This window comes from Scylla paramamosain, chromosome 31 (assembly GCF_035594125.1).
Source record: "Scylla paramamosain isolate STU-SP2022 chromosome 31, ASM3559412v1, whole genome shotgun sequence".
Taxonomy (NCBI): Eukaryota; Metazoa; Arthropoda; class Malacostraca; order Decapoda; family Portunidae; genus Scylla; species Scylla paramamosain.
Window position 1 is genome coordinate 5,296,882 of NC_087181.1, and position 15,859 is coordinate 5,312,740.

At 41.6% G+C, this 15,859-nt stretch overlaps 2 protein-coding genes across 6 annotated transcripts in view; one reads left to right on the forward strand and one right to left on the reverse strand.

The window, feature by feature from the left end:
- LOC135116409 (mitochondrial inner membrane protease subunit 1-like) overlaps positions 1–15,859 on the forward strand; it is a 387,804-nt gene that overhangs the window by 283,033 nt on the left and 88,912 nt on the right. The gene's annotated exons all lie outside the window — the stretch shown is intronic.
- LOC135116283 (uncharacterized) lies at positions 802–4,489 on the reverse strand. The gene is made up of 4 exons (XM_064033646.1): positions 4,088–4,489; positions 3,654–3,785; positions 2,100–2,996; positions 802–1,980 (listed from the first exon to the last, which is right to left on the reverse strand). Exons 1-4 carry the CDS (start codon positions 4,487–4,489, stop codon positions 802–804), a joined length of 2,610 nt encoding a protein of 869 aa, XP_063889716.1.

A 15,859-nucleotide genomic window follows, 5' to 3' on the forward strand; every position in this document is an offset into this window, starting at 1 on the left:
AAATACTTAAGATAATGGAAGAACTTGATGTAAATAAAGCAACTGATCTAGATGGAGTATCAAACTGGATATTGAAGGAATGTAGATAACAGCTGGGTGATAAAATTCAGTGTAATGGTGACATCACTATCACAGGGAAGAGTACCAAAAAATTAACAAAGTACACGAGACTTACCGTAGGTCAGTTGAAGTGTACTTCTAATTTTTCGAGGCAAATCACCTCTGCTGGTGCGGAGATTTCACATGAGAGAGAGTGCGTCACGCGCTGCCGGCAGACTTTAAAGCAAGGACTCGACATCCACATGATGAACCAATTAGGAAATTAAGTAACCTGTAGAGCTTAAGGTAGGGAGGGAGAGGAGGGCATGTGAAATCTCCGCACCAGCAGAGGTGATCTGTCTCGAAAAATTAGAAGTACACTTCAACTGACCTATGGTAAGTCTCGTGTACTTTGTTAATTTTACTTCGGCAAAATCACCTATCTGCTGGGCGGACATTTCCCATGAGGCTTTGAAGCCATGTGGATGACGAGGGAGGATGCAATAGTAGAGAGGAAAAGGAAATGCCCCACAAGAAACAGTACTATAACTATTATTCCATGGAAGGATCTTGTACATGAGACAGTCATACAATTGGTGTATAAAATAAGGTACATTGCATCCAACTTAATCCAATCTACAAACAATGTTGAAAAATGGTAACAGTTCACATCATAAGATAAACCTAAGGTACTAGATACTAAATACTTAAAATATCCGTGTACTGCAACACTGGAGTGCAGCAACAAACCCAAATCATGTCTTATTCTAGCACTGCATCCTGAAAGAGGTCAGAAGCAGCCACAATGTTCTTATTATAATATTTTGCAAAGGTAGATTCCCTAGACCAGCCCGCCTTAGCCATAATGCATGCGACAGGGACAGCCGCCACTCCAGCTTTTGAAGCTGCTGCTGGCCGCACACTACCAGCGGAAAACTTTGAGATGTCTATGCCGGACATGCGGAGAATGGTCCTGACCCAACGGGCAATAGTGTCTTTGGAAACTGATTTGTGGGGTTTTATGAAGCTAATGAGGAGCCTGGCATCAGTGTGCATCTCATCCTGTCTAAGCTCTTTAGTCACATCAATGTACCTCAGGAGAGTGCTACAGACACATAATCGTGGATCCTTAGGGTAACGATGGAATGTGACCCTGTTGATGTTAAAATTTGGTCTGGATTGTTTAAGAGTGCCCCCCAACTGTACTGAAATGGAGTGTTCATTAATGAGCATGTCTCTGATTAACATTAGTTGTAAAGTTTGAATTCTGGCAGCTTGAGTTAAGGCCATCATCATAACCAATTTTAGCATTAATTCTTTAAGGGTTAATGCATGTAAGGGGAACATGGACCTTAGTTGCTCTAAGACAGGTTGGACGTCCCAAGTGTCAGTGTACCTGGGCTGAGGAGTTCTAAGATTGAAAACCCCTCTCATGAATCGGATGACCAAAGGGTGATTTCCTGCCCTGCATCCGTCCACCACAATGCCGAGAGAAGACAGGGCACCCCTCGCAATGTTCACACACTCATAACCCACACCCCTGTCAAAGGTTTCCGTCAAAAAATTTACAATGTGACCTACAATTGGAGAAGTGGGATCGACATTCCGTCTACCACAAAACAACGACCACCTCTGGACATGTGGGCGGTATTGCCTCTCAGTACCTGGTTTCCAGGAGGCAAGTATGATGTCCGCAGCCGCCGGCGAAACTCCTCGTTTCTGCAAGTTTTCCCTGACAGAAGGCATGCCATGAGCCTCGTGTGGGACATGATGGGGTGTGGATCTGTTGTGGACGGGTGTGTTAGAACATTCCTCCTGTTCGTTATCAAACGTGGGAAGTCTATTAGCAACTGGAGCAGCATGCCCATCCAACACTGGGACGGCCACAGAGGAACCACCATCCAGCCTCGTGCTTGCTCCGCACGTAACTTCTGAAGGCACCTAGCAATTAATGAGAATGGGGGGAAAATGTAAGACAAATCAAAGTTTGACCAGTCCAAGGAAAAAGCATCAAAATATTTAGCCTCCGGATCTGGCAACCACGAACAGAATGTATTAACCTGTTTGTTAAGCCTTGAGGCAAATAAATCAATGGACGGTGTCCCAAAAACATTACACAAGGTAGAAAAAATGTGTGAGTCGAGTTTCCACTCATGTCTGTCATTAATCTTGCGAGAGGCTACATCAGCCAAGGTGTTGTCCTTCCCCGGTATGTGCGAGCATGTAACCCATGAGTCATGTTCCAGACACCAATCCCAAATCTGGGTAGCAACATCATTACAGGACTTGGACTTTGTGCCTCCCATTTCATTGACATAGTTTATGGCAGTGGTATTATCACAAAAAACTCTAACATGTCTACCTTCCAGCTCATGTTCAAATGCTTGCAAAGAGAATAGAATGGCTTTCATCTCCAGGATGTTAATGTGAAGCTCCTTTTCATCCAGGGACCAAGTACCACTTGTAATCTGACACCCCAAATGACCCCCCCAACCAAGGCTGGAGGCATCAGTAAATAAATCGATGTCAGTACCTGGCCTAAAAATGTGTCTGTGGTGTCTGTCCACATTGTCTAACCACCAGGAAAGGTCTAGTTTCATGTCTGCAGTAATATTCAAAGGCCTGTCAAAATTACCATACTCCTGTTTCAAAGCGGCAATTTTTCCCCCTTCCAACTTCCTGTAGTGAAGTTTACCTAACTCCACTGCTGGGATCGCAGCCACCATGAGGCCGATCACCCTGGCCACCTCTCGAATGGGGGCAACATCTTTACACAAAAGTTCTGCACATCCTTGGCAAATTTTGATTAGTCTACGCTCAGGTAAAGAGGCAGTCATGAACTTGGTGTTAATAACATTGCCTTGGTATTCAATACATTGTGTGGGGGTGAGAACAGACTTCTCCATATTGATACAAAAGCCTAACCTCTGCAACAGAGAAATGGTGGCCTGAATCGCCTGAAGACATCCTGAGTAAGAGTTACTGCAAATTAATGTGTCATCTATAAAGCTGGTGATAGTGTATCCTTCCTGCCTTAAAGTAGCAAATACTGGCTTCATCAGTTTGGTGAAAAGCCGAGGTCCCTCAGAAATGCCATTAGGGAGGCAGGTGAATTGATAGATAACACCTTGCCATGTAAAACATAAAAATCGTTGTTGCTCATCTGCAACCCTAACAGAATAATAAGCATGCCTGAGATCGACAGAAGCCAAAAAATCACCCTGGTTGATGAGCCTGATGGCCTGTTCAAAATTTTCCATTTTAAAATGTTTATATGGTATGTATTTGTTTAACCTCTCCAAGTTAAGAACCAGGCGAAATTCCCCGTTTTTCTCTTCTCGCAAAAAAATAGGAGAGATAACCTGCTGAGTTTGTTTGTGTGTGACTTTAATGACTTTAAGCTGTAAAAGTTTTTTGATCTCTCCAGAAATTATCCCCTGTTGCACAGTGTTGAATCTGTATTCCAAATCATTAAAAAATAAAGGATGAACACTATCGACATCAATATCAAGGTGGCAATGCTGAACAATATCCAAAATGACAGGGTCACTGGTAATTTTACGCCACTCATGCAGGAAAGAGTGTAGTCTGCCAGCTTCAAAACATGCACTTGCCTGTAAGTTTACTGGGGCTGCCTGCTGCGGCCGCCCCGGCCCTTGGAGTTTTTTGGCTCCACATCCTGACGAGTGGAAGGCAGTCGTGGGGCAGCCCTGGAGCCATACCTCTGTTGCCCGTAGGGTTGGAACCTGGCGTAATATCCCCTACTAGCAGGCTTGTTCCAATATCCACCAGGGCGTTTACCTGCGAACTTGCTAGTAAAGGCAGGCTTTTTCTACGAGAATTTACTCCACAGTTTCTCCGCTTCCTCAATTTGTCTGGCAGACTGGGACACATCGTCACCGAACAGAAAGCGAGTAATTGTCACCTTATCTGAACAAAGATGAGCATATTTATAGTTTATCTCGCGTTTCATGACAAAACGCCTGGCCAAATTGTTCCTGTGATTGGCATTGCCTAGCAATGCCAATGCACCATTTAGCATGCTCACCTCATGTGCCAACTTGGGGTTACCTTCCTGTTCAGCCAAATCATCCAGTGCCACTAAGGATTTGGTGATAATGGTTGAAGCCCGCAGGATGTCCTTATTTACCTCCTTCAAGCGGAAGTCTGTCTTCCTGGCATCCAGCTTCAGGGCCTCCAACACCTGTGGGTTGCATTCCACTGGCGCAAGAGCATGGCAGTTATTAGGCCTCTTGACAACATCGTCCTCACACATGGCCTTGTAGTCCTCCTCTCTCATACCATTATCAAAGAGAAAGTTTACCATCTCTGCCACTCTATTGTCAATGTCAGCAACCACCGTGTCAGAAGGACCAAAGGCCTTAGTGCCCTGAATTAAGGTGCTGTCAGCAGGGGCGGCAGGCATCGACACTGCCTCATCCTCACTCATCCTGGCCGAGAAACCAGAAAAAGTGGCAGAACAAGGAGGCGACAAACCCCAGCCCCCCAGAGTACTGTCCTCCACAGGTGTACATCATAAGTTTTCAACATACCTGAAAAGAAACCTCAAGGTGTACATCATATGTTTTCAACATACCTGAGAAAGAAAATATGGAATGTAATGAGCAATAGAAAGATGACACAATCATTTGTTGGTTAGATACATCATAATTGTGACATACACACACTCACACACACATCGTGGAGTGAAGAAATGCTACAGTTAGCTATGGTGAATATAATGGACCAATGGGTGGAGGAATTTATAAGATACAGAGGGGAGGAGGAACCATCTATGCTAGACCTGGTATTCACAAAAAAACTGGAGCTCAGTCCAACCATTAAATACTTAAGCCCAATGGGAAAAAGTGACCATGTGTTGTTAGAAGTGGTACTACAAGATTGGGAGTTCTACCTTTTTTTTCTTTTTTTTTATGTAAGAGGGACACTGGCCAAGGGCAACAAAACTCCAATGAATAAGAAAAGCTCACTGAGATGCCAGTCCCATAAAAGGGTCCCAAGCAATAGTAAAAAATTCAAGAATAAGTGTATTGAAACCTCCCTCTTGAAGGAATTCAAGTCATAGGAAGGTGGAAATACAGAAGCAGGCAGGGAGTTCCAGAGTTTACCAGAGAAAGAGATGAATGATTGAGAATACTGGTTAACTCTTGCATTAGAAAGGTGGACAGAATAGGGGTGAGAGAAAGAAGAAAGTCTTGTGCAGCAGGACTGTGGGAGGAGGGGAGGCATGCAGTTAGCAAGATCAGAAGAGCAGTTAGTATGAAAATAACATTAGAAGACAGCTACAGATGCAACATTGTAGTGATGAGTGAGAGGCTGAAGACAGTTAGAGGAGAGGAATTGATGAGACGAAAAGCTTTAGATTCCACCCTGTCTAGAAGAGTGGTATGAGTGGAACCCCCCAGACATGTGAAGTATACTCCATACATGGACGGATAAGGCCCTTGTACATAGTTAACAGTTTGGGGGGTGAGAAAAACTGGTGGAGACATCTCAGAATGCCTAACTTCATAGAAGCTGTTTTAGCTAGAGATTTCCAGTTCAGATTATAAGTAAAGAACAGACCGAGGATGTTCAGTGTAGAAGAGGGAGACAGTTGAGTGTCATTGAAGAAGAGGGCGTAGTTGTGTGGAAGGTTGTGTTGAGTTGATAGATGGAGGAATTGAGTTTTTGAGGCACTGAACAATACCAAGTTTGCTCTGCCACAATCAGAAATTTTAGAAAGATAAGAAGTCTGGCATTCTGTGGCTTCCCTAAGGAAGCCACAGAAGGAGTACTATAAAAATGGGTGACTAAATCACACAAAGACAAATTTTACAGAGTTAAGAAAATTCTCTGGGAATATTGATTGGAAAGGACTTGTGGAAGACAAGACAGTGCAAGAGAAATACAAAACATTCCTGAAAAAGTACAATGAGGGTGTGCAGAAGTATGTAGCTGTATATTAAGTAAGGAGGAGCAAACGTATTTGGTATTTTACTCCAGATGTGCAGAAACTAAGAAGAGAAAGGATATAGCTTGGAAGAAACTGAAGAAACAAAGAAATGAAAATAATAGAGAGTAGTATAAGGAGGCAAGGAATGAGTATGTTAGAATAAGAAAAGAGGAGGAGAAACAATTTGAAAAGGATGTGGTAAAGAAATGTGAAGAAGAGCCCAAGCTTTTTTACAGATATATAAATGGAAAGATGACAAGCAGAGAGACCATTAACAAGATAGTAAAGGAAGGAAGGATATATCAAACAGCAGAAGAGATGAGTGAAATTGTGAATGAGAGTTTCAGGTCTATGTTCAGTGTGGAAGTGGATTTAACAGAACCAAATGAGGAGGTGAGGCAGGGTTGTTATGGGAAATCTTGATGTAAAAACATGAAATTGGCAAATTGTTAGAGAAGCTGAATATCCCAGACTGGAATATGCAGCAGTGGTGTGGTCTCTGCATATGAAGAAAGACATAAAGAAGTTGGAAAGAATTCAGAGGGCAGCTACAAGTATGGTACTGGAGCTGAAAGACCTAATGTATGAAAAGAGGCTGAAGGAAATGGGACTGCCAACTTTGCAAGTTAGAAGAGAAAGAGGAGATCTAATAATGATGTATAAAATAGTTAACAGCATTGAGAGCATTAACAGCAATTGATGTATAAAATAGTTAACAGCATCTGATGTTACTGGAAGAAGATGAAGCTGGACGGACGAGAGGGCACTCAAAGAAGATCAGGAAGGGTCAGTGTTTGAGGGACATCAAGAAGTTCAGTTTTTCACATAGAACTGTGGATATCTAGAATGGTCTAAATGAGAAGATTTTTACAGCACCAAATGTGCATAAATTTAAGGAAATGCTGAATAAATATAGATATAGAGACAAGACACCATGAGCCCTGCTTGAACCCTGTATTATACAACTAGGTAAACACAAATAAGTAAATTGAGAGTTGAGAGTAGAGGCCCTGTCAAAAAATGAGTAGAAAACACGAGAACAAGTGTGGAGATTCATTTGGAAAGTTGTGGATATGAAAGTGAGGAAAAGGTGGCACAAAGATGCCATGGAAGATAACCAAGCAGAAGCTTAAAATTGATGTATACAAATATAGATGGTTTAGTGTTGAGCCTATTGAAACTAAAAGACTACCTAAAGAACAATAAACCACATGTGGTACATTTAACGTGTCCCTTCTACGTAAAAAAAAAGTGGAAATCAAACTAAAAGAGGAAATAAAGTTGAGATTTGCAAAGGAAGGATATAGCACATGGAGGAGAGACAGAAAAGGAAAGGCAGGAGGAGGAGTGATGATATTGATAAAAGAGGATATTGTTGTTGAGGAAGTGGAATATGGTGATGGAATGGTGGAAACTTTGAGTGTTGTGAATAAGATCAAAGAAAGTGAAAAAAAGAAAAGTTATTGTGATGTACATACCACCAAAAAACTAATTCATGGGAGACCAAAAGATATAAAACTATGCAACTAGAAACAAGAAATAGTATAGAGGAAATGATAAGGAAAAGTAACAAAGTGCTCTTAGTAGGTGACTTCAGCACTAAAGGAATTAACTGGGAGGAGATGAAAGTGAAAAAAAATGTCACGTCATGGAGCGAAGAGCTTTGATGGTGAATACAATGAGACATTGGGTGAATGAATCTACAAGATGCAGAGGAGAAGAAGATCCATCACAGTTGGACTTAGTGTTTACAGAACCTCAGAAAGTAGACTAAGTATACGTTGTCTGAGTCCACTGGGAAGAAATGATCATGTGACATAAGAAATAGTATTACAGGAGAAAACAGTGTTACACAGGAATGAACAATTTAGAAATGGGAGACAGAACTATGCTAAGGCAAACTTTGCAGAGCTTAGTAACTTTTATGGAAAAATTAACTGGAGAAAGCTATTCAAAGGTAAAGTAGTGGAAGAAAAGTATGAGATTTTTTGAGCAAGTGTAGAGATGGGGGTGCAACAGTTTGCACCAAGTTATAAAATGAAAATTAGGAAGCATGAATGGTATAATGCCAGGTGTGTAGAAGCAAAAAAGAAAAAAGGACAGGGCATGGAGGAAAAGGATGAGACAACTGAACAGAAATACTAGGGAAGAATACAGAAATGCGAGGAATGAATATGATATAATAAGAAGAGAAGAAGAAAGAAATTTTGAAAGTGACAGTAAGTAAACGCAAGGAAGAGCTTCTACAGATACATAATTGGAAAAATGAAACAGGAATGACATAAGCAAGTTAGGAAGAGAAGGAAGAATTTTTGAAACTACTGAGGAGATGAGTGAACTAATAAATGAGAGTTTTCAATCTGTGTTTACAAAGGAAACTGATTTTGTAGCACTAAAATTGGTATCACTGAATGAGGGAATACTGAAGATACAAGCAAAGAGACAAGAGACCAAGAAACTGCTGGAAGAGCTGGATGTTAGAAAAACTGTGGGAACAGATCAAGTAAATAGATGGATATTAAAAGAATGCAGAGAACAAATGGAAGAGCCCATATGGGATATAATCAATAGCTCATTGAAAGAAGGAAAAGTAGCAAGGGAACGGAAAGAGCTAACATAGTCCCAATATACAAAGGGGGAAATAAAATGGAATCATTTAATTACAGACCAGTGTCACTAACAGGTATTGTAAGCAAGCTTTGTGAAATAGTAATTAAAGATAGATGGGTGCAATATTTAGAAGATGAAAAGATAATTACAGAAAAACAATTTGGATTCAGGAAAGGGAGATCCTGTGTCACAAATTTACTGAGCTTTTATATAAAAGCAAGAGTAATTGATGGAGTGCAAGAAGAGAGGGATGGATGGGTTGATGTGGTATACTTGTATCTCAAAAAAAGCATTTGATAAAGTTCCTGCAAAAGTCTTATGTATAAGTTAGAGAATGAAGGAAGACTAAAGGGAGCAACACTGAGATGGATGGAGGACTATTTACAAGGGAGGAAAATGAGACATAAATTCAAGTTATTGTGAAAGTTTTAAGTGGGGCACCTGTTGTGTTTCAGATATATGTAAATGGTATGGCAGATGATTTAAATAGTTATATAAACCCTTATGCTGATGATGGTAAAATAAAAATAATAAATAATGAAAATGAACTATTGAAATCTGGAATGATTTGAAGGAAGAGGTGGTTGTGGTAAACAGTGTACACATGTTAAAGAGAAATTGGATAAATATAGTTATGGAAACAGGACAAAATGAGCTTTGGCTTGTGCCCTGCACAATAGAACTAGATAAATACACACACACACTCACACATACACACCATACTTCTATAGCTTTTAGCATAATACAAGTGCAGGTGGCATTGCACACACACACACAAAAATGCATATTTATGAAGAATTATAAAAAAAAGAAAAAACATAGCAGAGCTGACATGCTCTCTCATGAAATAAGAAAATATGGAAGAAAAAAAACACAAACTAAAGGCAAACTTTTCTATAGAGGTTGTATTCCAAATAATAGCACTGTCCATGAAGCAACAGAGAGGAAGGTAAAGCTGAATATGTTAGATGCCATGCTGTAATAATGATGCCACAAAGTTATAACTGTTTCATTACATAAAAGCACATAGAAAGGCAGATATTCAATGCTGTTACACTGTCTCTTGCTACATGTAAATGAAGAGCTAGCAAAAGCTACAACAAACCAGATTGGTGGTGAATGCATTACATAAGAGAGAAAAGAAAATCATGTTTGCAAGGAATGTTAGCATCACCTAGCTTGTTACAATACATGCAGTTACACTTTTGGGCAGAGAAGAAACATAACATATGCACAATATTTTGACAGACAGACATCACAACAAAATATATGCTTGTTACATTTCAAATGCAGTGTTTGGCAAAGCAAAGCAATACTGTCACACTGAGCCAGAAAGCAAATATTGACTATCAAACAGGCCAACCAAAGGAGTGTTACAGAAGTGAGCATCAAGTCAAGTAAAACATTCATGTAACCAAAGCAAAGGCAGTGTTACCATGGGAAGCCTGAAAGCAAATGAATACATTCACATGCCTTGTTGGTGACAGTCATTTTGTAAAAGGACAAGTTTGGTAATTTATTTTTAATTCAATTAATTTCCTGTTACTCCTATTTTTGTTATTAGGAGTAGCTCTATTATGCCACTTTAAGGTGTAAAATATTTTCAGTCAGATGTAGAGATGAATGCTCTTGGTGAGGTGGCTGGAACACAAGGGCAAAGGAGTAATGAAAGTATGATTTGCTAACTTTGATTAAAGCATTAGGGAAACTCTCTTCCCCAGCATGGCTCCCTCCATGGTGGACTGGAGTGCTGCCTTAACCTCTGAGAAATATTTGATAACATTCTCATTGAGTACAGAGAATCTTCCAAATGCAGAGGCTGTAGAACTCTCAGCTTTAAAATAAGAAAAAAAGTTTAAATTGACTATCAGATTCATTGCTTAAATCTAACAAATTCAGCTTACAATATTAACACACATGACTTTAAAAATTTAGTGCATGTCCAGCCAACAACATATATAAGAGCTTTCATCTTAGCTACTTGGATATCATTCATCATAAAGTTGTCTGCTTCAGACTCAGAGTCAAAATCTGGGTTCAAGGGAGAATCTGATTCCCAGGTGGTCAGGTTTAAGAATTGTGACTCATCTGCCTCATAGTTACTTGATGAAGAAGGACCTTGTAACAAATCATTGATTATTATTTATTTATTTTTTACATAAGAGGGTCACTGGCCAAGGGAAACAAAAAAAAAAAGGGGGAAAAAAAATCCCATCAAGATGTCAGTCCCTAAAATAATGTCAAAGGAATTGTAAAAAATTTAAGGGTAAGTGTCTTGAAACCTCCCTCAAGTCATAGGAAGGAGGAAATACAGAAGCAGGCAGGGAGTTCCAGAGTTTACCAGAGAAATAATAATAATAATAATAAACGGTTTATTATTAAGGCAGTTCACAAACTGAAAATGTACAGAGGGGGTGGGGAAATACTTAACCCTTTCCTTCCGGCAATCGTATATATACGATTGCAAAAATGCGTCCGTAGCGACGGCGATCATACCGGTAATCAAGAATTTTCGCGCCTCAATTTTGAGGTCCAAGCACGGTTTCTCGAGTCAGATGGTGTGAGTGGAAGTGTCTGGCATGTTTCCACATGTAATGTTGTCACTAGCTATGGAAATTTAGCAGTAACTAAGCTATTTTCCCTTTCTCCGGGCGACACTTGGCAACCCCAGCGACCCGCCGGGTGGAAAGCACTCGCCGGGTGGAAAGCACCATGATAAGTGTGAAGAGACATCCTGATAAGAGCCAAGGATCTCAGATCATAACTCACCATGGAGCAGGACACAACATATGTATTTAGCAGTGCTTCTGAGTTTGAAGACAGTGACAGTGAATATTTAGAAGAAGAAGCTGAAGAAAGCAAAGACATTGGTGAGGACTCGGAAAATGATTTACAGGATCCACCTGTTTTATCAGAACAGAGAGATGATACCTATCATTCTTTCATGTTAATTTTTTCATTATCTTCGATTTTATAATAAAATGGTAGAAGGTAACTTGTCAGAGAGAGAGAGAGAAAGAGAGAGAATGTTATTTGCCTGAAACGATGTGAAAAGGGATGAAATCTCTCTCTCTCTCTCTCTCTCTCTCTCTCTCTCTCTCTCTCTCTCTCTCTCTCTCTCTCTCTCTCTCTCTCTCTCTCTCTCTCTCTCTCTCTCTCTCTCTCTCTCTCTCTCTCTCATTGGAAGTGTACAATTTCCCCTCCAAGATGAGAGAGAGAGAGAGAGAGAGAGAGAGAGAGAGAGAGAGAGAGAGAGAGTGTTTGCGCGCGGCGTCATCGCTCTCCGGGCTGTTTCTGGATGACGGATCACACAGCAGGAGGAGGAGGAATCCTTTATAAGGCATAAACTCAACTTTCAGAGGTCACATCGAGCTACAAAGTATATCATTGTATTCAGAATAACAAAGAGAAAATAATTATTAGTATTCAAACAATTTTCTGACAATTTCTAGGTTTACCATTTTTAGCCGTCATACAAAACGAGAAAATAATTTAAGCGCCGGAAGGAAAGGGTTAACATTAATCCTAAAGCTAAGTCTAATCTAGAAACGAAATACTATTTATTGATGGCTCGCACCATGGTGAGAATCGCGCTGAGCCTGTACCGGTCTGTGCGTGGTGCCTTTAGGGGCGTTATTTGGTTGTGGTGTCTTGTGGCACAGACCGGGCAAGGCACATCAGGCGGCAGCATGTATTGGAGGCGTGAATGACATAGTAGTCCCCTTCCAAATTTATCCAGGCCTCTCGGTGCCTGGCGGATAGTCTGGACAGACTCAGGGTGGTCAGGGCTTCATCATAGGTGGTGTAGGCAGGGACAAGGATGACCCTGCATGCCCTTTTCTGCACACTCTCCAGCTGGAGCTGTTGAGTGTGTGTAAGGGAGGAGGACCATGCTGGGGAGGCATACATAAGTTTGGGGAGGATGAAGGTGAGGTACACTCCCCTTAACTCATCTGTCAGCTTCCCCAGTGACCTGAGTCTGCGCAGCATGACTGTGCAGCCTGTAGGTAGTGAATCTTAAGGTGCTGGCGACATGTTGCATCCAGGTCAGCTGGTCATCCACCATGACTCCAAGAAGTTTGGCACATCGGACTACCTGGAGGGGGTAAGGGCCCACTGTGAGCTGGGGAGAGGGCACTGGTACAGAGGAGGTACAGAAATGCATCACCACAATTTTACTGTGGTTGATGGTCATCCTGCTCTCCTCTGTCCATGCCTGTAGTCGCTCCAAAACTACTTGCAGTGGCGAGTAGTCCGGGTTCTTGTGGGAGACTGGGACACCCACGGTGCAGTTGTCCACATACATCCAGTGATAGAGGGTGTCAGTGAGGGCATTGTTGATTAGGAAGAGGAAGCATAGTGGACCCATCTTGGTCCTTTGGGGGACCCCACATGTCAGCTGTTGGAAATTAGAGACAGAGCCCTGATAGCGAACGGCCTGACTCCTCCCTGTGAGGAAGTCGGCTAGCCACACTACCAGGTTAGGAGGGAGACCCAGACTTATTGCCGTGCTGATGACAACAGTGTGATCAACAAGATCAAAGGCTTTTTTGAAGTTCACAAAAGCAACAGCTAGAGAGGTTTCACTTGTCAAGGTGGCTGTGAATGAATTCAAGGAAGGTGGTCATGTAATGGGAGGTGGAGGTGGCTTTAATATTTCCAAACTGTTTGATATCTACGGTATTACAGATATTGGTGTAGGTCCAGTCATACACAAAATCTTCACAAATAAGGCTAGGAATGGGGGTGATAGAGACTGGCCTGAGGTCATTGAGTGACTGTGGACTGGAAGTTTTGGGGATGGGGGTGATGTAAGATGTCTTCCAGTCTGTGGGGCAAGAGTGCTGGGAGAGAGGCATTTATTATAGAGCATAGCAGTGTTGCTAGCTCTGTAGAAAACTCCATGTAAATTTTTATGGGAAGGTCAGTGGGTGTGGTGGATCTTGGTTTAAATTTAAGTATTCTCTTTAAAACATCCATCACCTGGACAGTGGGGGGAGGGGAGGAAGCAGGAAGATAGGCAGGAAGCGGAGTGGTGTGGAGGGAAGGAAAGGTCTGACAGATAGCGGCAAAGTGATCATTAATCTCCAGAGCTGTGAGATTAGCAGGAAGGTGTGAGGTGCAAGGAAGAGATGAAGTGTGCTTTTGTAGGCCACACAAAGCTTTGATCCTAGCATACCACTGTGTGTTGTTGGCCAGCTTGAGATGATGTATCTTGTCCGGATAATAGCTTGCCTTGGCAGCCTTAATCTCCCTGATCATTCTGTTTCTTAGCTTTCTGTATAGGACCGGGCAGGAGTGGAATGCCCAGGTCCGCTGACCTTTTAATGCGGAGTGCCATCCAGGGGGCATCAGACAGGTGCACTGTGATGCTCTTGGCTGGGAACTAGTGGTGGAAGGCTTCTAAAGAAAAAGAAAGGGATGAATGATTGAGAATATTGGTTAACTTTTGCATTAGAGAGATGGACAGAATAGGGATGAGAGAAAGAAGAAAGTCTTGTGCAGTGAGGCTGTGGAAGGAGGGGATGCATGCAGTTAGCAAGAACAGAAGAGCAGTTAGCATGAAAATAGCGGTAGAAGATACCAAGAGATGCAATACTGCAGCGATGAAAAAGAGGCTGAAGACAGTTAGTTAGAGGAGAGTTGATAAGATGAAAAGCTTTTGATTCCACCCTGTCTAAAATAGCAGTATGAGTGCACCCTCCCCTCCCAGTATATGTAAAGCATACCCTGTACATGGGCAGATAAGACCCCTATACAGAGTTAGCAGCTTGGAGGAGGGAGGGGGAGAAAAACTGGCAGAGACGACTCAGAATGCCTAACTTATAAAAGCTGTTTTAGCTAGAGATGAGATGTGAAATCTCCAGTTTAGATTATAAGTAAAGGGCAGACTGAGGATGTTCAGTGTAGGAGAGGGGGACAGTTGGATGTCATTGAAGAAGAGGGATAGTTGTCTGGAAGGTTGTGTCCAGTTGATAGATGGAGGAATTGAGTTTTTGAGGGATTGAACAATACTAAGTTTGCTCTGCCCCAATCAGAAATTTTGGAGAGATCAGAAGTTAGGGATTCTGTGGCTTCCCTGCTTGAACTGTTTACTTCCTGAAGGGTTGGATGTCTATGAAAAAGACATAGAAAAGTGCAGCATGGTATCATCAGTGTAGGAGTGGATAGGACAACAAGTTTGGTTTAGAAGATCATTGATGAATAATAGGAAGAGAATGGGTGACAGGACAGAACCCTGAGGAACACCACCATTAATAAATTTAGAAGAACAGCAACCGTCTACCATAACAGCAATAGAATGGTCAGAAAGGAAACTCCAGATGAAGTTACAGAAAGAAGGATAGAAACCGAAGGAGGGTAATTTGCAAAATCAAAACTTTGTGCCAGACTCTATCAAAAGCTTTTGATATGTCTAAAGCAACAGCAAAAGTTTCACCAAAATCTCTAAAAGAGGATGACCAAGACTCAGTAAGGAAAGCCAGATCACCAGTAGAGTGGCCTTGGTGGAACCGATACTGGCAATCAGACAGAAGGTTGTGAAGTGATGTATGTTTAAGAATCTTCCTGTTGAGGATAGATTAAAACCTTTAGATAGGCAGGAAATTAAAGCAATAGCAGAGTAGTTTGAGGGATTAGAACAGTCAACCTTTTTAGGAACAGGCTGAATGTAGGCAAACTTCCAACAAGAAGGAAAGGTAGATGTTGATAGACAGAGTTGAAAGAATTTGACTTGGCAAGGTGCAGGGACTGAGGCACAGAGTTTCAGAGAACAATAAGAGGGATCCCATAAGGTCCATAAGCCTTCCAAGGGTTTAGGCCAGTGAGGGCATGGAAAACATCACTGTGAAGGATTTTAATTGGTAGCATGAAATAGTCAGAGGGTAGAGGAGAGGGAGGAAAAGCCCTGAATCATCCAAGTTAGAGTTTTTAGCAAAGGTTTGAGAGAAGAGTTCAGCTTTAGAAATAGATGAGATGGCAGTGGTACCATCAGGTTGAAATAAAGGAGGGAAAGATGAAGAAGCTAAGTTATTGGAGATGTTCTTGGCTGGGTGCCAGAAGTCACGAGGAGAGTTAGATCTTGAAAGATTTTGACACTTACTATTAATGAAGGAGTTTTTGGCTAGTTGGAGGACAAAAAACCTGGCATGATACCAGGCAGAAATATAAAGCACATGAGATTAAGGTAATGGAAGGCTCAAGTACCCTTTGTGGGCACCTCTCATCATGTATAGCAGGAGAACAGGCTTTTCA